Source organism: Vicia villosa, linkage group LG1, assembly GCF_029867415.1.
Source record: "Vicia villosa cultivar HV-30 ecotype Madison, WI linkage group LG1, Vvil1.0, whole genome shotgun sequence".
Lineage (NCBI taxonomy): Eukaryota > Viridiplantae > Streptophyta > Magnoliopsida > Fabales > Fabaceae > Vicia > Vicia villosa.
The window spans coordinates 20,018,455-20,045,951 of NC_081180.1; the positions used below are offsets into that span (position 1 = coordinate 20,018,455).

The window sequence follows — 27,497 nt, forward strand, 5'->3', positions numbered from 1 at the left end:
TATTTTGTAGCTGTGAAACTAACATACCTCTCTCTTCTAAATATCCATTGTCACATGTTTCTCGTATTAACACAATTATGTGTCTCAAAATACGCTTTTGAATTCTAGAATTCAAAAAATATTTTTTCAATCTCAAATACTTTTGAGATGTCTAAGAGATAGAAAATTTTCCCCAAAATATTTGTGATGGATTGGTCTAGTAAATCAAACATTTGATTAGAGACCCCAGCTTCATAACCTCTTTCAACAAAATAAAAAGACTGTTAGTAACATTAGTTCTAACATACACTTTCAAATATTTGTTTTCTTTATTTAATTGAGTTCATATACGTTCCACCATTTTATGGATAGATTCTATATTAAATGGTAGAATAAATAAATAAATAAATAAAAGTCTGATAAGGGCTTAGTGGCAAATACATACATGCACACAAATATTTGAAGTGTGATTTTTCTTCCTAAAGCAAATATATCTCTGGAGAATAAGTTTTAGCTGTAGCAGAAAAATTCAATCAACTTTATGAAATTCCATATAGTATCTCTTTTGAGAGAGAGTAACCTATGAAATGTAAACAAATTCAACAACCTAACTAGCTAGCTAACACGTCCTTTTGATAGGCATAATCATGATTATGAAAATGAATAAAGCCTTAATCACAGAAATATTAGCTCGAATCTTCTAGACATATAATCTTATTATAAATATAAATTAATTAAAGAGCATTACTATGCTTACACTCAAAATGCTTACACCATGCTTACACCGTAGATATTTCAAATCATTTTAGTGTTACACAAAATTAAAATACAAAGAAAAATTATTAAAAAAAACAAGAGTATGTATAATGGTATATGAATAAGGTGTAGGTGTAGCTTTTTAGTGTACACTTAGCATTTCTCTTAATTAAATATTATCATTCAAAAATATTTTTAGAATGTGTTTGGTATAAGTGAAATAAAGAAGAGAGAAGTTGAGAGAACAGAAGTTAAGAAGAAATATTAAATTTTGTTTGTTTGATTTTGTGAGAGAAAATTGTAAAGAATTCTACCTGACATCCCAACAAATTCTCTTATTTCAATTTTACCCCTTGTCAAAAAATACAAAAAACAAAGAATTTTTGGAGAAAAATTTCGGTATGCACCTCAAAATTTTACCCCTTTAATATATATAATTCTCTAATTAATGTTAAATTATATATACATTGTCTATATAATAATAATTTTCAATTGAACAATAAACTTTTTTTATACGGATATGTGGTAAAGAATTATTGACGGTGTTATAATATTAAATTAAATGGTGGAGATTATGAGTGAATATTTTTTTTCTCTCTCCTACATCATTTATTTTAATAATGGAGGAGAGAGAAAAATATATTCACACATAATCTCCGCCATTTATTTTAAAATTCAATGGTTCAGATTCATTCTCACATTCTCATATAAAAAAGTCATTCTCATATGATATGCCCTCTATATATATAATACTAAATATGCAATTTAGTAACGGAAATTAGCGAAGGGGTTAAATTTTAATCTTATCTTAATCTTAATTTTAACATATATAAATTAAAAGTTGTCATAATGACACCCGTAGCCACATGTCAACTCAATGTTAAATCTAAGTAAAAATCCTAATTCTAATTCGACTCTCATAAAGAATAAATAATCATTATAAATGCAATAATAATAATATAAATATTAAATAATAATTTAAATAATAAATAATATATTATTTAATAATTGACACAATATTAAAAATTAAAATAATAATAATAATTAATAATAATATATTATTTAATAATTGACACAATGTTAATAATTAAAATAATAATAATAAATAATATTGAGCCATAGCAATAAAAAAATACAGATAAATAATAATAATAATAATAGTAATAATAATAATAATAATAATAATAATAATAATAATAATAATAATAATAAGGATTAAATTATACAAAATCATTATCAACAATAACATTTCATAATAACTCTTATCATAAATCCAAATATTTACACATGCCTTAAAAGTTGGAACATCTTTTGTGGTACATGATTGGCTAAACAAAAATAACAAAAATAAATATTTAGAAATCGTTAAAAAATATTTTGTCTAACTAATATCCATTGATCAGGCATTATAATTTTAAAAGAGTTCAAATATGATATATCATTTAGTATATCATTTTTTTTCTTTGCTCTATAGATGTTGATTTGTAATATTAATGCATATTTAACAACTTGCTTTATTGAAATAAGTTTGATTGGCTGATAACACATGATATATAATTATCTATATTGATTTTTCACATACTCCATCAAAATTAGAAAAGTTTCACCATAATCTATAAGAAAATTTTCACCACAATTAAAAAATCATTTCCTCCACTTACATAAATTAAATAAAAAAAAAGCATGTAAATGATTAAGAAAACTTGTATTTTAAATATTTTTTCTGTTGTATGTGAGATTTATAAAATATTTAATTTTATTTTCCAATTGCAATCATAAAGTAAAATTATTTCAATATTATGTACTATTATAAACTTAAAACAGATGAATATTTTAAAGGCAAACATTTTTAGAAATTTCTTATACTTTATTCAATTATTAAAGATAGATGAATTTTGTGTAGTACTTCATAATACTTGAACTACTTGCTCATTTGACTCAAATCATGGAATGTTGTTGACTCGAATCTAACTAACGTTTTCCATCCATTTTTGTGTTTAATCTTAAGCACATATAAAATCATATTTTTCATAATTTTTCACATACAACTTACACAACCTTACAACTTTAAAACATTTTTTCATAGTGTTTTTGTGAAATCCACATCCTCTCTTTTATAAAGTTCATAAACTCTTGTAAACGAATTTATTTTATCTTCAACCTCTAATTTTGATTTTAGATCTTGATAATGAGAGATTTGTAATTGATTAAGGGAGAATTTGTCTTCAAACGAATCGTTCTTGAAGATTGAGATTATTGTCATTGGTGCTGATAAATTCCAATGAAAAGAATGATGTTCTTCTCTTCAGGTGTCCTTGGTATTGATTGTGTAGGCAATAGACAAGGCATATTTCTTCTCAAATCTTTATACAGTTCATCGCTCAAGAAATCGGTGGGTTCACGGGACGATTGCCACACACGAAGACTGTGAGCAGATTGGTGATACTGGAAAACTCGAGAAGCATGAATCGAGTAAAGATTACACATATGATTTTAGCATTACAACGTATACAAGTCAAGATCCAGATAGGTTATTTATTTTTCTCAGCATTATTGTGGATTAGTGATTGTATGAACTCTTGCAATATTTGTCAAAATAAAAAGGAACAAAGCAGGTTCCTATAGGAAACCATTGAAGACTATTGAAGCGGTAAAGCGGCAAGCAACAAAAGATTTGGAAATATTTATCCGGGAAATTATCGTGTCCACAGAGATTAGTGCTACTGAATTTTCGTTCGACAGATTCTTAGTTCTTGAGCTTGGGTTAAATGGGTTTTAAGTAAAAACAGAAAATATAACATATGAACATATAAAGAATTCATTCTTTAGAGAGAAGAAACTTATCAAGCATGCATATAATCTACTTATCACAAACTTAAACCTATCGACCAGTTATACTCAACCTACAACATTCATCATTATCATCAAGCATCGCTCACACCCTAAGTCATTTCTAACCCAAAGTAGAGAGAACTACTATATCATCTCGGCAACGATCTCTCAGTCAACCTCAACAACTTAGCAGACATCCATATCATTTGTACCGACGATCTCTCAACCGACACAACTAACACGGAAGCTAGGCTTCGACACCCATAAAGATTATTAGCTCTAAATCTATCTCAAAAATCTAGAAACTAATAGATATCCATCCTTAATCAAGATTTGTGAGATATATGTCTATAATAACCCAAATCAAACATAAATGCAAAAAGATTAAGGAAGACATCAGTAATGACTCGTTATGGATCAAGTGGATTCATGAATACTATTTGAAGAGTTCTGATGTTATGCAGGTTCCTATAAAAGAGAGTTATTTGTGGTTTGTCAACAACAATATATGAGAAATTCGACCTCCGATCATCAAGATGCAACCCCATTTGATGTTTCTAAGCCTCTCTCTACCAAAAAATGAAGGTTGATGGAGTTGGGAACAAATACCCCAAAACAGTAACCTAAAAATGTGTTTTTTGCCCCCTTTTAACGAGTTGTTGTCCCAGGCGATTTCGCTTAGTGAGTTTAAGCTCGCTAAGTGATAGCAGAAAAAAACCAAATTTTGTTTTCACCATAACTTGAGAATCGTAACTCCGAATTGTGCCCGGTTCGAAGCGTTGGAAAGCTTATTCAATGTTTTATCTAAAAATGACAAAATGACAACCAAATTGATGATTTTAATCATCCTTATTTTGAGCTTTTTTCTTTGATGAATTTGTAAAATTTGCATTCTTGAAGCTTAGCCTTTGGCCTTTATTACTCAATGCTCCAACCATGCATGAATACCTACAAAAAGACATAAAAACTATCAAACCATACATATATGAATCAAAAACACAAATTATACACAATATGTACAAATCTAACTAAAACATGCGAATTCACACACTAGTTGAGGAAAAAGAGACGATAAGTATCGTAAAACTATAGACATAAATAACTACAATCTAGCACTTATCAAAGACTGGAGTAGGAAAAGCAAGTATGAACAACAAACCACTATATATCATGGTGTACTCTCTCTCTCTCTCTCTCTCTCTCTCTCTCTCTCTCTCTCTCTCTCTCTCTCTCTCTCTCTCTCTCTCTCTCTCTCTCTCTCTCTCTCTCTCTCTCTCTCTTGCATTTAGCTTTTCATAGGATGTTGTATGCTTAGATTTTCAATTTTTAGCGTAGTTTATCGCTTATTCAATTTGTAACAATTTATTACGTAAGGTTAGGTTTTGTTAGAATTTCTCCCTAATGGAGCTTTAGTGGTGATTAAATTTTGAGAAAATATTGAAGTGAGAATTCATTGATATTGAATCGTTGTATAAACACACCTCGTGAAATATACAACCGAATTGATTGATTACCTTTTGTTTATCATCACAAAACCATCTGTGTATTTGTAAATTGATTAAGTGATAATATGATCAAGTTCTAATAAAGTATAATCTTCACATTTTTGTTTTAAACCTTCCACATATATTTTTGAAAACTCTATGAGAATCCATTTTGGAGAATCAGTCAAATTTTAAATTGTTTTAAAAGGGTTTATTCACCCTCCTATAGACTGTTTCATTACTCCATATTTTCAACTAACAAGAGGCTCAACCATGAGGATTTAGGATTTGACATTGTTGAAATTGCCATTCAGATCTTTCAAGTAATAGATGGCATATTTCATATCTCACTGGTTTTAGATGGTAAGAGAGGATCATGGATTTAGGATTTAGGATTTAGGTTGTTGTAACTTTCCCATGTATCAAAGGGAGGATCATCTTCTTGAGGTGTCGTGAGTTTGCCATTGATGAACTTGATATTGTTCTTCCTTAAAAGAGCTCTTTTCATCGAACGACTTCAATGTTCATAGTTATTTTTTGATAATGGTGGAGAAATAAGAACTCCACCAGGATTTTCGGCAGGATGAAGATAGTATGAGTTCATCAATGACAAAAAAAACTAAAGTCAAGTTCTTTGTGGAATGATTGTTGGTGTTCTGATTGTTTTGATAGTTATCATTATTGTGTTATTGTCGTTGTTTTATGTGGTATGTTTCATGATCATGAACCTCTATTGTTGAAGTTCAAAGGAAAGAATTGGTGAAAAAGAAGAATGGTCTTTTAGTTGTTCATACTACTGATACCATAATACAATTTAAGTATGATATTGCATTAAATATTTATCTTAACCCTGTATTGAATGATCACAAGATATTTATACAAAATAGGTTGCTTGAAACAACAAACCAATATAAACTTAAATAACTAACTTAACTGAAATACAATTAGGAAATGTTAATATAATTTACTTTAACAAAACTCTCAAATGAGAGAAAAGTCACACTTTAAGAAAAATCTTAATATAATTTTTATTAAAATTATTTATAAAATTTTATCAATTAAAAAAATTGTAATGAAAAGTTAAAAATACTAAAAATACTTTTTATAAAAAATTATTTTAGCCAGTTTATTATTTGATTTTTATTTTTAAAAATTCTTTAATAGCTAATTTCAAAATATATATATAAGAAATACTATTAAATTTTTGTTTTTTGTTTTTGTTTTTGTTTAAAACTATGATAAACATTCTCTTAGCTTTCCAACGAGAGTGTTTACTTTAAGTATCTTTTTGTTTCATCTTCATAAAATACATCTGTTTACTTTAAGAACATAGTGAACAAGATCTTAAATAAATTAATGTTTTCACATTACAAGTGACAAAAGCATTGCAATATCATCACCAAAAGAATGAAAGCATCAAGTATGTAGCGCATCTGCATTTGTAAAAATATGTTAATTAGCGAAGCAACAATCGTGTAGCATGACACTAGCAAGCACATAAGCTTTATTTAGTTTTATATATACCACGTGGTTCTCATGTAACAAATCAATGTCGCATCTTTATTGTGCACATATATCACAACTGTAAACTTTAATTTTAGTTTTATACATGTTTAGGTCGGTTTTTTGTGTGCACATATATCACAACCAACTATAAACAATATTAGTTTTATACGTGTCCGGGTCAGGGTCAGCCAAACGGTCCATAAAAACCGGTCGAATCCAATTTAATATATCTTTGCAATAGTACTATGGACACTTGGACCTCGTCAAAGAGTCACACACCGTGTTCAAAAAACTTGCTCGCCGCCGACTATTGGATTCAATCCAACAATCTTTTTCATTCTAAGTCGTGTCAATTGAGAGTGGCTTTAACTGTTCGTCGTATGTAAATTCGTCTGTGTGATATAATATCATTCATTATTGTAAAGTTTCACCACTCTGATATTACTGATTTGCACGTTGGAGTGCTAACCTCACAGATACAACTTGCTCCACCATATTAGAGATCAACACGGTCGCATCTGGGAGTTTTGTATCCACACATCATCCATCTTTTATTCCACATTGGAATAATATTGTCGTTTGTGGAGCCGACTACTCAATCAGTCGACCTAATCTACGTTAACTCACCCACCCAATAATGGTATCTTCCAAGTCAGCTTAAATAGTCGCTCATCATAATGTCAGACTGTCGACTGATGCCCCTGTGTCGATCCCCCATCCCACACAAGAAGTTCCATCTCTTCTCATAGGAGGAATTGATTTGGTCCTAGTAACTTCTCTGACCGTCTCATATCCTCAAGCTTTTGTTCCTCCAACCATCAACCGAGACACATTTCAGATCTTGTCTTCCTTCCAACCATTTTCAACAGCTTCTTCAAGGCCAAACTTCAAAGTAAACTGAATTGCAAACGCAAGGTCATGGAATAGCAATGTTCCAAATTTTTCAACAACTTAAGACCTCACTTGGAATACAAAGAGCGAATGAACTCATCATTAGCATCTACAATTTAAGAAGCAACAATACACACCTTCTACCCAAAAATTTCTTGCGAGTAGAAGAAAGTCAACAAATAGTTCTATTACATGGCCACATGCAGCGAGAGGTAGTGTCGGACGATAATCTTAGAGCTATAGCTCATGAGATTATTATTGACGCCTCCTCACAACATCAGAGGGCTTCCAGGTCACCAGAACAATGCCGCCTCTTGAAAATCCCTCAAGGCTGCATAATTGCGACAGAATCGGGGATGTGGACAAGCATATTGAACACATCGATATTATACTCGACTATCAACATGCTAGAAACCCGCTGAAATGCAAAAAAGTTCATACTAACTCTCAAAGGAATTGCAGTGACGTGGTTCAAAACCCTACTAAACATCTATATTAACTTCAAGAAGAAGTTGTGTGATGAATTTACAATCCAGTTCACTACATGAAAGCAACAGCTAAAAACAACAGTTGTCCTCAGCGCGATCCATTAGAAAAAGAAGGAAACCCTCTAGGAATATAGTGACTGATTCACAAAGGTGGCGATAGAGGTAGGAGAATTAAATAACGGTCTAAAATGCTAGTTATTTGAAAAATGATTGAGGTCAGACTGCATGTTCCTAGAAAAAAATTACATCTAGAAGGCGCTGGAAGCATGAGTGATCTTCTCTCTAGGGTACAATTGTATATCAATTATGAAGAAAATATTCTAGTAGAAGATGTATAAAGGAACAAAGGATAGGAAACCCAAGGAATGGTTAGTCTGGAGATAGAGACACACATCAACGCCGAGATGACCAAGACACTCACTAAGGACCACATATGTTTTCCTTTTAAAGGAACCTAGGCGAAAGAACCTTACCTTTCCATACAGCTCAAAAAGCCAATACAACAATATCCATGCGCATTTGGTAAGACATGTATGCCATTTCTTCTCGGCGAACCACTTCGGCCTTACTCACAAAATATGCAGTTTTATTCAGAAACACTTGACTGAAGCTCTATAAACGTTCCAGAATTGAGACCGGAAAGAAACAACATAGACATGGTTCTTGGGGTAGGAATAAATTTTCCTTACAAATTAATCATCTCGAATCTAGTCCCTTATTTCGAGGTCTCTTAAAAACGAGGTCACTAATAGAAGGGTCACCATTAGCTCCCCTCTTTCTTGAACATTCATTAGCTACCCTCAATGGTGATCTAGACATGTTCTCATCCTCTGGCTAACAAGATGACCTTTGTATCTATGTTTAATCACCTATAAATCAATAGGAACTAGAGACCTCCTTCAAGGAGCCTCCCACGAAGCTACCGCAACTACGACATCGCATGGTAAGGGGCTTATATACACAACAATTAATGGAGTAGAAAAATGTCATACTCTTAGCGAAGATGTTACACCTTTGACTAGGCCGACGATTTTTAAACACTAAAATTATGAAAAATTAAAAGTGTTCATGGTTCATGAATTGCACTGAAACAAACCACATTTATAATTCGATTCAATTTGCAATAATCACTTCAATAAAAATTCAATTAACAACTAATTTCAATTTAATTAAAACTAGCTTATAACCAGTTTATAACTCGTTTGTAATCAATTTACAATATATCAAATTACGATAATTATAAAATAAAAGTATATCAAATCACCTTAATAAAGTTATGTAATCATAAATTTAAATTAAACTCAATAAATTATGGATGAAGAAGATCAAATATTTCAAAGAAAATGTGAATTCGACAACCTTAATCATAACAGTCTATTCTTGCTAGACAGACCCATCCCAATGGAAAGAGAAGAAGAAAAAAAAGTCCCTATAATTATAATAACATCACAAAGTGAGTAATCAAACAAGAGCCTAAAAAATAGTATATATTTATATGACACATAAAATGTGACAAAGTGAGTAATGAAAGAAAACAAAAAAACAAAAAACATGAGTTGTGAGGAGCTATATACATGTCCAAGTCCAAGAAAAGAAAAACCTAATGAGCACGCAAACAAGGTAAGAAAGTCAAAAGAGTCATACTTACAAACTGCAATTAATTAATCTTCCAAACCTTACTTAACTAAAATCATTATTTTTCCATTCATCCCAAACCCCACCAAACCATAGAGTCTGTCGTTTTCTTGAATTTTTCTTATCCTATTACCCGCATGCAATTTCATCATCCATGTCGACTATTTATATAAACCCTCACCCTTAACCTTTCTTGTAATAATAATCCAACAAGAATCTCTCTCTCTCTTTCCTTCTCTCTCTCTTTCTCTCTCCAAACCAAGCTACATATATATCTTTGTTTTGAGAGTTGTATTAATCCATGGATGTAAAAGGAAGAAACAACAACAACAACAACGTTGTTATGAGTAGTGAAGATGATGAGATGGACCTTAGAAGAGGTCCATGGACGGTGGATGAGGATCTAACCCTCATGAATTACATTGCTACTCATGGTGAAGGTCGTTGGAATACCCTAGCAAACTTAGCAGGTACTAACTCATATCCAATATGGATACTCAACCTTCTTTCTCTCTATGTGATATATATGATGATAGTGAAATGTGATATATGGCATATGTAGATGTTGTTTGCTAGGTTTAGATAATTTTGTTTAGATAATAGTTTGAAATTTATGAATATATTGGTTGGTTATAATTGCTTGCTATGCCCACTTGTGAAAAAAGGAAAAAAGAAAATGGATTGATACACCTCCACCAAAAATCATATCATTGGTGTTTTTTCAGAAATAGAAAGTACTATAATATAAAATTTGGGTGCTTTTTCTTTGTGATATGTATTTATATATTGAAAGCTTTGTTAATATAATTTACCTTCTTTTGTTACATTAGGTCTTAAACGAACGGGCAAGAGTTGTCGATTGAGGTGGCTAAACTATCTTCGTCCTGATGTTAGACGAGGAAACATCACACTTGAAGAGCAACTAATGATTCTTGAGCTTCATACTCGTTGGGGTAATCGGTAAGTAATAACTTAGATAGTAATAACTTAGATGAGATGTGATTTAAAAATATGTTTACCAGTCCAATAAAATTTTCATCTTGTAATCAGTTTTGTAAAAATGAATTAGTCTAAATCAAAATTTGAAAAATATATCTTTCCTTTTTTTTTCTCTAGTTAAATTGGGTATCATTTGATTGATTTTACATTTTTTTCCATTATTTTAATAAATCATATTTATTGATTGATTGGATCAGATGGTCAAAAATAGCACAATATTTACCTGGAAGAACAGACAACGAAATAAAGAATTATTGGAGAACTCGTGTGCAAAAGCTAGCCAAACAACTCAAATGCGACGTGAATAGCAAGCAATTCAAAGACACCATGCGTTATCTTTGGATGCCAAGACTAGTAGAGCGCATTCAGGCCGCATCAGCCGCCACTTCCACCACCACCAAGGCCGTCGTCAACAATACTTCATCCAACTACATCAACAATAATAATGGCGTAAAAGCTACAATGGGTTCAACTCCAACAATTACTTCTATAAACAATGAATTTGTGAGTTCACAACCACATATGACACAAGGTTATACCCTAGAGAACAGTTACACAACCACATCTTCAGATTCATTTGAGAATAATATCTCAACAATATCAAATTTGGGTGATAATAATAATTATTGTTACACAAGTTTTGATAATAAGGATAACCCTAATTTAGATTATTATCAACCTTCTCATCAACCTAGCTTCTCAGATTGCATCACAAGCCCATCTGGATTATTCTCCTCTCAAGAAATAACTGATTTCCAATTCATGGAGCCAAACACACCATGGATACAAAATGAGGACTCATCAAACATTTTTTGGAATGATGAAACCATCTTGTTTTTGGAGCAACAACTCATGAATGATACCATGTAAAAATATATATCTTAAATTGTGGATTATATATTTTTATATTATATTAAATAGAAAAAATTAGTGTGGGGGATTTTTTGTTTTAGTTTCATAATTTTGAGGTGGTTGTTGAAATATTGTAATTTAACTTTTATTTATATGATTTTATTCTTTAGTTGAATATTTTTATCTTAGATAGTTCTATTGCTTCTTTGGTAGTTACTAGTTAATAATTGGTAGCTATAGTGAGTGCATTATAGATTAATGGTTGTGAATGATTAAATAGTAATAATAATTATAATAATTTAAAGATGAGCATAATTAATGGTTCCATATAAGATGTCTTTTTCATACTTAATAAGTCCCTACTTAAACTGTTATTGTATTAGAAAATCACAAGTGAAAGTTGAAACTTTTGTCCACAGGGTCTGAACCATAGTGTTTCTAGATTATTAAAGAAAAAGGTGACAATATAGATTGTAATTTTTAAGACGTGGTGTTATAATATTCGTAGAATCAAGTTGGCCATTTGAGACAAAACTATCAAAAGCTCAAACTTATAGATGGCTTAAGTCATTCTTGACGTGAGATTTTTTTGTTGTTGCTGGTATTTTTTACGTGATAATTTAATTAGTTTATTAGTGGTTTAGTTTTATATTTTCTATCATTTTTAGTGTGTTTGGTTGTTCAAAGAATTTGAGAAGAGAGAAAGATAAGAGAAATAGAATAGTTTTATAATGTTGTTTGGTTATATAATTTTGTCTAAAAATACTTTACAAAGAAATTTTTTATAAAAGTTTCAAATGAAAATTTAGTTTGAATAGTTATTCTTAAAATGTGATTTTAGGTATTTCATCTATTTATGGAAAAAAATTGGATATCAAAATTTTAAAAATCACTTAATTTTGAAACTATTTCAAATAGATTTTCATAAAAATCACTTTTAAAATACAACTTTTTGAAAAAATTGCGACTTTGACTAAGTTTTAGTCTTCAATAATATATGTTTATATTATAAGATGTTAAAATTAGTGTTTTATTATAGAAAGATTTGTAACATTTTGAAAAACGATTTTAAAAAATTTATTTTTAAAAATTCAAAGAAAAAATCTATTTTTTTAAAGGCTGAAACAAACAGGCTCGTAAAAGATACATAAACTCTCAACACTAATAAGTAAAAAAAAATGAAATGTCTCTATCAACAATAATAACAATAATGAATTATTAATTATATTTTAAAAAATAAACAAAAAAAAAAGGAAGGAATAAGATAAGGGTATGTATGGAAAATGAAAAAAAATAAGATGTCATTGAATCTCTTTGCACATAAGAGGAGACCGCCTAGCCCCCTTTCTTTTTCTCCTTGTTGCCGAAGGTCTGAGTGGTCTGATTTCTAAGGCTGTTAGGTTGAACCTTTTTTCTGGTTTTAGAGTAGGGTCCTCGGACTTGGTGGTCTCGCATCTTCAGTATGCAGATGACACAATTATTTTGGAAGATGCTATTGTAGATAACCTTTGGGCCATCAAGGTTATTCTCCGTGGTTTTGAGCTGGCCTCAGGACTTCGTGTGAATTTCACCAAAAGCTCCCTCATTGGAGTTAATTTTGATCAAGCCTTCTTAGACCTTGCTTATGAGTTTCTCCACTAGAACCATGAGTCGCTTCTTTTTAAGTACCTTGGGCTCGCGGTTAGAGCTAATCCCTGTCTTACATCTTCGTGGGAACCTCTAGTTATTCTTACATCTAGTAAGCTCATTTCATGGAAGTATATGTATGTTTCTCTGTGTGGGAGAGTGATCATTTTCAATTCCGTTCTTAATGTCATCCTTATCTTCTTCTTATCTTTTTTAAAGATACCTATTGTAATACGGTGAACTGACTTTTTATCGATCGAAATGTCGCGGTAAGCAAGAGTCGCCACCGACTTTTATTTTATCCAAACTAAATCGGAAAGGCAAAAAGAAACAGAAAAAAACCTTTTAAAGAAATCTAAGTTCGGGGGTAATTTATGCAAAGGGAAGGTGTAAGGCACTCTTTGCATCCATGGTTTGCCATGGGCTCTTAATTGCTTTGCTTGCTCGTTTGTCTTTAGAAAAAGTAGATGAAAGAAAAAAAGTGGACTTTAGCTCGTAAATGAGCGTAGCCAGTTTTTGAAGAATTGTGAGAAAGAATATGAAAATTGAGCATTGCAAGGCAATTAGGGGCAATTACCTTAAACTTAGATGATAAGTTTCTTTTAGCCTTTCAGAGTGAAAGGGTCTATCCTTGCCATAAGAGGGCAGGGAAGCCTTTCGTTTGGAGGTTGAAGGGTCGTCGAGATATCATTCGCCCAAAGACTGGCCCATGCCATAGAAAGGCAGGCAGTCTAAAGGGAATGATTAGAATAGCCTTTTTCGTAGGCAACAGAAGATACCTCAGCCTTATTCGTGGGCAACTTCCGAGGGTCGAGGTCATGTTAGTGTATCGAAGGCAGCATCATTTTAGGGTCTCATGACCTTTTATCGAGGCAACATGGCTGAGGTATCCTCATATTCGAGGGACTGGCTATTCTGCAAAAAACACACAAGGCAACAAGGCAACAAGGCAACAAGGCAACAGAGAGGATTACCATAAAAGCGTGCGTGTGTGCAACAATCACGTGGTTTGATTCAGTTATTTATCTTGTAATTAGTTATTCTAATTGATTCAGAGTTGCACTCCCTAAATTACTAACCACGCAGTATATAAAGCAATAAAGGGGAAGGGAAAATGAAACCAGCGGATCCCAACAGGGTTTGACATAAGTAATAATAACAAATCATGAAATAAAAATAGGGTTTAGGGTTACCAACGACGTGGCTTTGGCATTCGACCATCCCTGAAAAGGAAAAATGGCAAACAAAGGAGAGTGAGTGCATTATCAGGTTCGAAGGCGAACTTTATTAACCATAAAAAATAGACTAATGAAATTAAAAGTAAAATAGAGAAAGGACACTTAGCTTGACATTTACTCTGACAGGGTTAATAGGCAAAGGTTTGCCTTGAAGCATTGACTCTGACCATTAAAAACTTTTGAATTCGACGTGGCGTGGCGCGTTATCGGGAGAAACCCTGTTGGTAACCCTGAAAAAGGCATGGCAAAAGAATTCTTCAGTGTAGAATCAATCCTGATTAAAATTCAAATGAGATATAATGATAAATTGATTTAATTAATTATTGGTCTTGCGACCTAATTAATTAAATCGGGGCAAAAGACTTAATTGAGTAAAAATAAATTTTTGGAAAATTTTTTAGCATTTAAATAAAATACATGTGAATTTTAAAAGTATTTTAATAATTAAATTAAATTAAGTGATTATTTTAAATGAAATAAATGATATAAAAGAAAAATAAGTAAATATATTATAAAAAGATATTATTAAACAATATGTAAATATTATTGTTATTATAAAAGGTTAGAAGAAAATTAATTAAAAAAAAATACATATAAATAAGTATAAATAGGTTTATATAATAATAAATAAAAAAAATTAAAAATCTTAGCTTTTAATCCAGTGTTGCGCACACGTGATAGTCCATGGTGGATGCGCAGATTCGCAGACGTTAGATATGAAGCTAGCAAGATCTGATGGTGGAGAGGCGAATGCACGTGGTGAACTTTTGCTGACGGTACGTATAGGATCTGCAGGCAATTATATTCAAGAAAATACTTCAAAAATAGTGCAAGAAGCAGGGATCAAACCCCTGCCCTTGCATTTGAGAACCCAGGACGCTCCTTGCTACCGCTACACCATATGCGATTTGCTGTTAACCGAGCTGACTCGTAGCGTAATAATAACGTAGGAACCACCTAAATTTTTTTAAAAAAACGCGCTGTATCTCTTCGTCTTCTTCGTTGGATTTTTTGGAATTTCAGACACCTATGGCCACGGTTTTGTATCGTGGCTGCATCCTGCAAACATTCAACTCAAACAAATACGCATAGTAAATCATCCCCAAGGACATAATCCAACCGGAAATCATCTTCTAAAACCAACGGTACTAATAATTTCGTCTAATTTTCCCTATGTTAAGAGACCCTAAAAACAAAACCCTAACCATCATCCATGGCATGTTGCGATTTAGGCATGAAAAACAAGGATTAGTTGTCCAGAAACATTCATAACTTCATGATAATCAATAATATAAGGCCTATATGCATTCATATGCAAAGAATCAGAGAGATCAAAATCGAATTTTAAAACACTGCAAACCGTGGATTTCCCAACGTGCTTCTGAACGTGTTGGTGCAAATTGACGGCCTGCACAGCTTCGGAATCCTTCAAGGGTTCTTATTCGATGCTTCGGATCCTTGAATTTGTCTTGAATTCCAACCTTTATGTTACTTGCTTCCGCGGCTTTTGGAGCTTCCGCCGAATTTTCTTGCAGCCAAAAAAAACCTCCTCTCGGCTTGGAATTGTTAAGCATATATAGCAGTCACTTAGGTTTACAAAACTGAATCATATATTTCCAATTTGCATCACTGAGATTTGATTTGCCAATCATATATAATCTTGATATTTTGGTTAAAAATTATGCCAAATTAGATCTCTATCAATCTTCACACGGCTCCTCAGTCCTTGGCTTTTTAGAAAGGTTTATCTTTCACTTATAATTTAATCTTTTTATTTCATCATCATTTTTTAATAGTTTATTTGGTATTCAGATAAACATAAATAAAATAATAATAAAAATAATAGAATGATATCATAAGGTCATGGACTTCTTTAGAAACCAAGTGATGGGCCCATTTACTCAAAGCATCAAATTTTTCCACTTTAATTTAGGAACTCTAGAATTGTTGATTTTTTTATTTTTTTCTTGATGAACTATGATCAATTATTGATCAAATGATGAATGATACTTCAATATGAGGATCTTGACAAAAAATCAGGAGTTTTGACTTCGTTTTGACCACAATTGACTTTTAGGTCAAGATAATCGACTGTTGACTTTCTGAACAACTGAGTGACCAATTATCTGACATGAGCCTTGATACTTGTCATAGAGATAGTGTGAGATATATTGAGCCATAGGAGATGCCTTGGAGCCATTGATTCACTGAGTTTCCTTTGAATGAACCAAGCCCTAGCTTTAGAGCCTTGTGTAGGAGAGTGTGTCTAGGAGCTTTGTGTATTGATTTGAACTTGTACAAGAGAAATAGTATGGGCAAATTTTGGGGTATGACAGCTGCCTCTGTTCAATTATCTTAAACCTGAAGATGTAGAGTGGTTTGTGCACCAGTCGGTATCTGAAGGTGGAAGATGATTGAACACTAGAATACCAAGAAATTTGCCCTAGCTGAAGTAGGGACTTTTGTCGGAGATGGGTTTAAATATGCCATCGAAGCCTTGAGAGAAAGTTTATTGGAGATTGATCGTGTCAGTACTGTTCGTAGTGACTGAATTAGACCTAAGTCCTTTGAACTATTCATGGAGGATGCTCGAAACTAAGTATCAGAACTAAATCGTTGTCTTGATTATCTCTGAACTATCTTCGAAATAATTGTCACAATTAAATCTCTATCTTGATTATTTCTGAACTATCTTTGGAGGATACCCAAAATTAAGTGTCAAAATTAAATCTTCGTCTTGATCATTTCTGAACTATCTTTGGAAGATATCCAAAATTAAGTGTCAGAACTAAATCTTTGTCTTGATCATTTCTGAACTATCTCTGGAGAATATCCGGAACTAAGTATAAGAATTTAGATATATGTGTTGATTATCTCTGAGCTATCTTTGGAAGGTATCCAAAATTAAGTATCAGAACTAAATCTCCATCTTGAATGAGCGTCAGAATTAAATCTTTGATTTGATTATCTCTGCACTATATCTAGAAGACAATGTTTATTTGATTGTAGAAGTAGGCTGAAAAGGGAACATTAGTTTTATGCAATGTTGTGATGCATGTATTGTAATGTTTATGAATGAAAGTGTTATGCATAGGCAATGAGGCGTATGTATGTTATGTATGAATTTACTATGACACATGATGTATGAAAGTGATTTATGCTATTTGGAGTATCTTGAGAAAATAAATCTCTGTATCATTGTGATTTTGTTGTTTGATTTTGTCTTGAAGAAGTACAGCTGGGGATTTATGATTCTTGCTTGGGGATGATCAGTAACTTGATGTACCCTGTGTCGGGACGAGAACTTTTGAAGACATCTTCTTAATGATTACTTTGTGGGGATATGATCTTATGAACCTGGCTCTGTGAAAGTTGCCCCCAGTATCATAGTAACTTACTACTCGATTCAGGACACGCCACTGAGTATTGATCAAGATGTTTGAACTGGACTTGCATAGATTTGCCCCAGTTAGTAGGAACTTTTGGAAAGATTCGCCTCGCGAGGACTTTATGAGATGCGTACTATGGGAGACGTGCCCCTAGTAATCATGCCCCCGACTGTTTTTTGACCCCCTTGAGAGATTCTCGGAGTAATCTTGTCTGTCGGGATAACTTCCAGTCATTAGTTGTACCCTGTGCAAATTCTTTCTGATGCTAACATTTGAAATTATGTAGCAGAATTTGTCTAATAATGAATTCATGAGATGCAATGCATACGTTTGTCTTGATTTTTGAAAAACATTAAAGCATGAGATGTAAAACATGATACTTGTAAAAAATATGAGATTTGTAATAATGTGATGTTTGTAAAAACGAAATATCATCTCAACATTTTTGGTAAACCTTAAGGAGTCAGGATACCTTTTGTTGTGACAGTATGCTTTCGAACTAACCATGCTTCAATTAGGACTTTCAAAGGTTGTAACGTGGCTTGGTTCACGGTTTAAGAAACAAAGGATGATGGCTCAAAATTTGATTGTACCCACCCCTCTTCGTGATGATCTTCAGTCCTAAGCTCAGTTAATTCAACTTATGCATTCAGGTTCCAAGAGACTTTTGGATTTGCACCTTTAGTAATGATGATGGTTCAAAAGAGAATTTTTTGAGCTGGCAGTCACTTCTTCCTTTTGGTAGTCACAACATTGTGTTGTTCAGGAATTTATTGACTTCTCTGTTTTCATTTTTTTGATATCCCTAACTTTTGCCTGAACTGTCTATTGTGAGCTTACAGTCAGCGGGATGCCTTGATTTTTGCCTAAGTCATCTTTTTTATTTTTGACTTAGCATGTTTTTCTTTGTATATATGTTTTTCGTTTTTTCCTTTTTGAAAGATAATGACTGCCTTGTTTGATTGATGAACCGTCATTGTCTTTTGATTGACATTTCCAACACTTCTTTGATGCGTGCGGTTGAACGTTTGTGATTGAAACCTTTGTTGAAAGGTGTACTGAATGGTTCTCTTAAAATAGAATGCACAGCCAAATTAACTGAGAACTACCCTGCCCCTGGTTAGGATCAAGGGTTTTAAATAGTACAAGAAAGAAACTTCTACTCCTTAGGCTCAAAGGGGTTGACGAGGGATTAACATCCTTATATCTCCACTGTTTAGGAATTGAAACAATGCCTGTACATCGTCAGCATAGTCCGTTTAAAAGCATACTGTATGAGGTCGCGGTATCGTTTTCGTCATCCTCCCTCAAAAGGCTTACAACTTAGCAGGAGTTGAATAAACACAAAACATATGCAAAGTAAATACGTGATTTGAAATGAATGATAACGAAATAATGTATTCAAAACAAACATATGCAATGCACTGATGATAATTATTAAAACAGATAATGTCTATCATAAGTCGAATGTTTAAACAAACAGAATAGGAATTGCAAACAAAAGTAAATCTAATGATCTAAAAGTCTATCTTTCTAGCCATCCACAGCATTAGCAATCTTGTTGTGATTAGGCATGGGAGCAGTGATCACATTAGGAGTTGCAGGAGAGTCGAACTCAATTTCACCAGCGTCGATCATATCTTGGATCTTGTTCTTCAACGGCCAACAATTCTCTGTGTCATGTCCAGGACTATTAGAATGATATGCGCACCTCGCATTAGGCTTATAACTAGGAGCAGAGGTGTTAGGATTCTTAGGAGGATCCCTAAGGGTGATCAAATTTGCCTTTAGCAGATGTTGTAAGGCTTGAGCTAGCGACATATTGATCTTTGTGAATTGACGTCTGGGTGTATCTTGTTTGTTTTGACGACCTTGTTGAGGCGCCGGTGTGGAGCTCAGAATTGCCCCAATAGATTGGTCATGATTTCTCCTTTTCTGCCCATACACAGCATTGGAATCTGAACTCCCATTGTAATGCTTCTTTGTAGTACCTGAGGATGCAGCCACTTGAATCTTACCACTTCGAATGCCACTCTCTACACGTTCCCCAATCAGTATGAGTTCAGTGAATCCAGGTGATGAACTTCCCAGCAAATGGCTATAAAAAGGACCATTCAGTGTACTCATGAACATATCGACCAATTCTCTGTCAGCTAGAGAGGGTTTGACTCTTCCAGCTAAATCTCTCCATTTCTGAGCATACTCCTTGAAACTTTCATTAGAGCCCATAGACATGTTTTGTAGTTGCATTCGAGTTGGTGCGAGATCGGAATTATATTGGTATTGCTTGTAGAAAGCAACAACCAAATCTTCCCAAGTACGGATGTGGGTACTCTCCAGTTGATAGTACCATTCGAGTTGAGTTCCAGATAAGCTCTCTTGGAAAAAGTGGATCCAGAGCTTCTTATCAGCAGTATGAGGTTGAATCTTCCTTACATAAGACCTCAAGTGTAGTTTAGGGCAGGAGACTCCATCATACTTAGCAAAGGCGGGAGGTTTGAATTTTGGAGGAATAACGACCCCAAGAACGAGTCCAAGCTCTTCAAAATCCAGCCCAGGTACCTTCTGAATTTCCACGCTTCTCAGACGCTCTTCTAACATCTTGTATTTGTCATCAGGATGTTCATCCTCATGGTGACAGTCCTCTTCTTCTTCATAGGGTTTGGCAGAATCATGGTTACTTTTTGCATCAGTTTTGATACTAGCATCATCATCTTGCTCATCCTCATCACTGTCTTTAGAGGGTTCAGCATCCCTGAGTTGCGAGATCGGTCTAAGCTTTTTCCCCAGAGTCTTCTTACCCTTCTTCTTCTTCTTGGTCAGGAGTGCTTTCAGTTCATCTTTCCCCTTGGACAGGTTCAGGATCAGATCTTGAAACTGGGCATTCTGAGCTTGAAGGTCTTTGACTGATTGCTCGAGATTCATGATGCTGAAATAAACAGTGAGGTGGTAAGAAACCTGTGGTGGAAACCTGTGATGCAATGTTATGAATGCAGATGCAATACTTCCAAGGATCTCTGGAAATTTAGTTAGCAACATTGGAACATGATTTGATCGCTTCTTCGTTTGAAGAACTCTGATTTTTTTGGATGTTCTTCTATGGGAATCAAGCTCACCATATCCAGTTGGTCATAGCCTCTGATTCGGGAACTTCTAAATTTGAAGGTACATGGCTAGAGGAAAATAAATCCTCTTGCCCCTTGATAGATGTTGAGTCTCTGAATTGGAAGGTATGTGGCCAGAGGAAAATAAATCCACTTGCCCCTTGATAGGAATTCAGTCCTTGATAAGAGCACCTCAAATTGTGCGCCCTAAATTCCTAAGATCCTTGAAAGGGTTAGTTAAATCATGTTATGCTTATGATGTCATGATGTTATGCGAATGCAGTTCATTACGCATAGTGTGAGATAGTAAGGACAAACGAGTCCTTTTAACAAAACCTGCAAGGAAACAAAGGTTAGTAGCAAACACAGACAAGTCACGCAGGTCACATAAGTCACACAAGTCACACAATTTTCCTTAGGCTCGGCTTGCATGGAGTTTAGATCATGTGAGATACCCTTCCCCAAAGGTATTTCTAAGGATAAGGATGATATCAGCAACGGGTTCTACCAAGTGACTCAGAATTGTCAGCCCCCTCTAAAGCACCCTCGAACATGGTACATGCATACCACACAATGATACTTTAGGAAGAAACCTATCTGAGCTGTAGTATCGGGTAGCGACCATAACTTGGCATGCACCAAGAATAGCCCTCCCACTACGTTCCTAAAAGTCAGGATGGGTTAAAGGTGACTAAAGGTCCTTGAGCTCCGACGCACCCAAAGATACATGCATAAACCTCTCTCATGCAAAAGAGGTACATAATAACCAGTGGAGGCCTAACTCAAGCGCGAACTTCATTTTGACCAACCCCAAGCATGCACAAGGGGGGTCTCCATGACTATGCCGCTCCTAATCTTAAGTGTTCTTGAATCCGGGAATAGGATTCGTCCATCATTTAATTCCCAAAACGCCCCTGAAAAATAAAACAAGCAAAGCAGACAATAGAAGACAATTAAGTGAATCCTAAACTTTTAAGGTAACCCCTCTTTTAATCGAAAAAATCCCCAGCAGAGTCGCCAGTTCTGTAATACGGTGAACTGACTTTTTATCGATCGAAATGTCGCGGTAAGCAAGAGTCGCCACCGACTTTTATTTTATCCAAACTAAATCGGAAAGGCAAAAAGAAACAGAAAAAAACCTTTTAAAGAAATCTAAGTTCGGGGGTAATTTATGCAAAGGGAAGGTGTAAGGCACCCTTTGCATCCATGGTTTGCCATGGGCTCTTAATTGCTTTGCTTGCTCGTTTGTCTTTAGAAAAAGTAGATGAAAGAAAAAAAGTGGACTTTAGCTCGTAAATGAGCGTAGCCAGTTTTTGAAGAATTGTGAGAAAGAATATGAAAATTGAGCATTGCAAGGCAATTAGGGGCAATTACCTTAAACTTAGATGATAAGTTTCTTTTAGCCTTTCAGAGTGAAAGGGTCTATCCTTGCCATAAGAGGGCAGGGAAGCCTTTCGTTTGGAGGTTGAAGGGTCGTCGAGATATCATTCGCCCAAAGACTGACCCATGCCATAGAAAGGCAGGCAGTCTAAAGGGAATGATTAGAATAGCCTTTTTCGTAGGCAACAGAAGATACCTCAGCCTTATTCGTGGGCAACTTCCGAGGGTCGAGGTCATGTTAGTGTATCGAAGGCAGCATCATTTTAGGGTCTCATGACCTTTTATCGAGGCAACATGGCTGAGGTATCCTCATATTCGAGGGACTGGCTATTCTGCAAAAAACACACAAGGCAACAAGGCAACAAGGCAACAGAGAGGATTACCATAAAAGCGTGCGTGTGTGCAACAATCACGTGGTTTGATTCAGTTATTTATCTTGTAATTAGTTATTCTAATTGATTCAGAGTTGCACTCCCTAAATTACTAACCACGCAGTATATAAAGCAATAAAGGGGAAGGAAAAATGAAACCAGCGGATCCCAACAGGGTTTGACATAAGTAATAATAACAAATCATGAAATAAAAATAGGGTTTAGGGTTACCAACGACGTGGCTTTGGCATTCGACCATCCCTGAAAAGGAAAAATGGCAAACAAAGGAGGGTGAGTGCATTATCAGGTTCGAAGGCGAACTTTATTAACCATAAAAAATAGACTAATGAAATTAAAAGTAAAATAGAGAAAGGACACTTAGCTTGACATTTACTCTGACAGGGTTAATAGGCAAAGGTTTGCCTTGAAGCATTGACTCTGACCATTAAAAACTTTTGAATTCGACGTGGCGTGGCGCGTTATCGGGAGAAACCCTGTTGGTAACTCTGAAAAAGGCATGGCAAAAGAATTCTTCAGTGTAGAATCAATCCTGATTAAAATTCAAATGAGATATAATGATAAATTGATTTAATTAATTATTGGTCTTGCGACCTAATTAATTAAATCGGGGCAAAAGACTTAATTGAGTAAAAATAAATTTTTGGAAAATTTTTTAGCATTTAAATAAAATACATGTGAATTTTAAAAGTATTTTAATAATTAAATTAAATTAAGTGATTATTTTAAATGAAATAAATGATATAAAAGAAAAATAAGTAAATATATTATAAAAAGATATTATTAAACAATATGTAAATATTATTGTTATTATAAAAGGTTAGAAGAAAATTAATTTAAAAAAAATACATATAAATAAGTATAAATAGGTTTATATAATAATAAATAAAAAAAATTAAAAATCTTAGCTTTTAATCCAGTGTTGCGCACACGTGATAGTCCATGGTGGATGCGCAGATTCGCAGACGTTAGATATGAAGCCAGCAAGATCTGATGGTGGAGAGGCGAATGCACATGGTGAACTTTTGCTGACGGTACGTATAGGATCTGCAGGCAATTATATTCAAGAAAATACTTCAAAAATAGTGCAAGAAGCAGGGATCAAACCCCTGCCCTTGCATTTGAGAACCCAGGACGCTCCTTGCTACCGCTACACCATATGCGATTTGCTGTTAACCGAGCTGACTCGTAGCGTAATAATAACGTAGGAACCACCTAAATTTTTTTAAAAAAACGCGCTGTATCTCTTCGTCTTCTTCGTTGGATTTTTTGGAATTTCAGACACCTATGGCCACGGTTTTGTATCGTGGCTGCATCCTGCAAACATTCAACTCAAACAAATACGCATAGTAAATCATCCCCAAGGACATAATCCAACCGGAAATCATCTTCTAAAACCAACGGTACTAATAATTTCGTCTAATTTTCCCTATGTTAAGAGACCCTAAAAACAAAACCCTAACCATCACCCATGGCATGTTGCGATTTAGGCATGAAAAACAAGGATTAGTTGTCCAGAAACATTCATAACTTCATGATAATCAATAATATAAGGCCTATATGCATTCATATGCAAAGAATCAGAGAGATCAAAATCGAATTTTAAAACACTGCAAACCGTGGATTTCCCAACGTGCTTCTGAACGTGTTGGTGCAAATTGACGGCCTGCACAGCTTCGGAATCCTTCAAGGGTTCTTATTCGATGCTTCGGATCCTTGAATTTGTCTTGAATTCCAACCTTTATGTTACTTGCTTCCGCGGCTTTTGGAGCTTCCGCCGAATTTTCTTGCAGCCAAAAAAAAACCTCCTCTCGGCTTGGAATTGTTAAGCATATATAGCAGTCACTTAGGTTTACAAAACTGAATCATATATTTCCAATTTGCATCACTGAGATTTGATTTGCCAATCATATATAATCTTGATATTTTGGTTAAAAATTATGCCAAATTAGATCTCTATCAATCTTCACACGGCTCCTCAGTCCTTGGCTTTTCAGAAAGGTTTATCTTTCACTTATAATTTAATCTTTTTATTTCATCATCATTTTTTAATAGTTTATTTGGTATTCAGATAAACATAAATAAAATAATAATAAAAATAATAGAATGATATCATAAGGTCATGGACTTCTTTAGAAACCAAGTGATGGGCCCATTTACTCAAAGCATCAAATTTTTCCACTTTAATTTAGGAACTCTAGAATTGTTGATTTTTTTATTTTTTCTTGATGAACTATGATCAATTATTGATCAAATGGTGAATGATACTTCAATATGAGGATCTTGACAAAAAATCAGGAGTTTTGACTTCGTTTTGACCACAATTGACTTTTAGGTCAAGATAATCGACTGTTGACTTTCTGAACAACTGAGTGACCAATTATCTGACATGAGCCTTGATACTTGTCATAGAGATAGTGTGAGATATATTGAGCCATAGGAGATGCCTTGGAGCCATTGATTCACTGAGTTTCCTTTGAATGAACCAAGCCCTAGCTTTAGAGCCTTGTGTAGGAGAGTGTGTCTAGGAGCTTTGTGTATTGATTTGAACTTGTACAAGAGAAATAGTATGGGCAAATTTTGGGGTATGACACCTATCAAGGTTTGGAAGAAGATACTGAAGATCCAAAGGAGGTTTCTTTGGGGAGGAGTGAAAGGGGAATCTAAAATTTTTTGGGTTAAATGGGTAGATGTCTACAAGCCTAAGAAGAATGAGAGCCTTGGGGTCTGTGACCTTCGGTTGGTTAACTTGGCCCTTTTGGGTAAGTGGAGGTGGCATTTTATTTGTGGGCGCTTGGTATTTGACATGATATCCTCATTGCCAATTATGGGGTAGCCCCTGTGTCATCCATCTTGGGTGGGAGAGTTGTTTGTCTGCGTCGTATTTCGCCTTGGTTGAGAGGAGTCTCTTTTCTTGGAAGTAAAGCTAATGATACTTGTGACTAGTTCAGGAATGAGCTCTCCCTGAAAGTTGGCTCTTGCATCCTTACCTCCTTTTGGGATGATCCTTGGGCAGGAAATATTCCCCTTCGGCTCAAATTCCCTAGATTATTCTCTATTTATGATCAGACCTCCAAATATATTGGGAATATCGGTAGGTGGGAATGGGAGAACTGGATTTGGGACCTCAAGTGGAAGAGATCTTTTCTCTTTGACTATGAGGTGGATCTGTTTAGTGACCTTTAGTCTGTGAATAACGGTTTTAGACTTCCATTGGAGAGTGATATCTGGAAGTGGCATGATTCAAGTGATTGTGTTTATTTCGTGTCCTCTGCTTACTCTATTCTTATCTCCTGCCAACTTCCCCGGGACCACCAGGTTCCTTCTGTTGACTTAGTTCTTCCTTCTATTTGGGTTAGTTAGGCCCTCTCTAAAGTTATATTTTTCTCTTGGCAACTTCTAAGGGATCACGTTCCTATTCGAGATAACTTACTTAAGAGGGGAATCCAATTGACCTTATGAACTTACTTCTGCCTTTTTGTTCTCAGTTTGTTAAGTCGTCTACTATTCTTTTTGTGACTTGTGAGGTCGATTCCTCTGTATGGTATAGGATTTTAGGTGGTTGGGCTAGTGTGTGGCTTTACCAAGGGATGTCTTGACTCTTTTACAGATGTTTACTCCTATGAGTGAAGGACATACGACTAGACGGGGGTTGTTGATGATTTGAAATGTCGTGGTCTGGACAATTTGGAAATTTATGAATAATGTCATTTTCTTTGGTTTTTGGTGACATCAAAAGACGTGGAAGACATGAGTATTATTTTGGCTTGGAAATGCTTTCTAGGAAGGACTGTGAGGAACTCTTGTACCTTCACTGTCTGGCTTGAGAACCCTATCTTGTTTTTAAGCCAATAGTGGGGTGAGTGACTTCGGCCTCCCTTTGAATGTTTTCTTGTTGGTTTTTTATGGGTTCTTTGTTTTGTAGGTATGCTTTGTTGGAGAGATCTAGCTTTGTCTGAATTTAGGTTCTTTGTTTTCTATGTTTGACACCCCCTCGTTTTTAGTGGTTCGAATTGTTTTGTTGGTTCTTTTTGGATTTTTGTTGTGTGTTGTTATTTTGGTGATTTTGGCATGGATTGGCACTTCTTGTGTCATTTCTTCGTGCGGATCTCTATGTACTTTGGCCGTTAGTGCATATTTCGTTTTTATTTATATATTTTATTTGCCTTTCAAAAAAATCAACAATTGTTAGGTTTCGTATGACAAAGAACTTTTTAGTTGGAAATATAACTAGTTTAACCACTTTAAGTTTCAGTCTAACCAACGTGCGTTTATGAATACAAATGATGGTTTTAACATTCAAATGAAGAATAAACAAAATTGATTTCATTTTGTTTTAATGATAAAATAATATATTAATAAAATAAAGAAATAAATATTCTAACAAAAACAAAAAGAATGAAATTAAAAAGTATAAGATATTCTTAATAAAACTCACTACAAGCAAAGACAACACAAGACACAACAAAGACATCCGATTTACTAAAAAGGCAAATCAAAACAATTAAAGAGAAAATTTAAAGCACTAAAGTCCCAACGCAACAAGGAACAAGTTATATATCTCACGCCACTAGGATCATCATCAACATAACCTAGACAAAAAATTCTCGATATGTAGGTAGTGGATATGGTTCTAAATCAGTTAGAGAAAGAGCATGTGTTCGCCATATTTCTACCTAGAAATCACTTCCATGCCAAGAAAATATTTTTTCCCTCCACTTCTTTCCAATTTGTTGAAAAACCTAAATAAATGGTATCATTCATAGTTGTCCAATTAGATCAAATAGTTACATGCCAAACCATAGCATAATTACATCTACTCTTCGACCTACCATTTAAAGAGAGAGAAAAGTTCAAACAAAATTTTAGGATCACTAGGAATGGCCACTTCCCAACCTAACCGCTTAAAGATTCTATACCACACAAACAAACTTAAATCGCACGTAATA

General features: G+C 34.1%; 1 protein-coding gene across 1 annotated transcript; it reads left to right on the forward strand.

Moving 5' to 3' along the window:
- The first annotated feature begins 9,664 nt into the window (after positions 1-9,664).
- On the forward strand, positions 9,665-11,550 carry LOC131602152 (MYB-like transcription factor EOBI). Its single transcript, XM_058874169.1, has 3 exons — positions 9,665-10,041; positions 10,402-10,531; positions 10,768-11,550. Exons 1-3 carry the CDS (start codon positions 9,873-9,875, stop codon positions 11,438-11,440), a joined length of 972 nt encoding a protein of 323 aa, XP_058730152.1. The 5' UTR covers positions 9,665-9,872; the 3' UTR covers positions 11,441-11,550.
- The last annotated feature ends 15,947 nt before the right edge of the window (positions 11,551-27,497 follow it).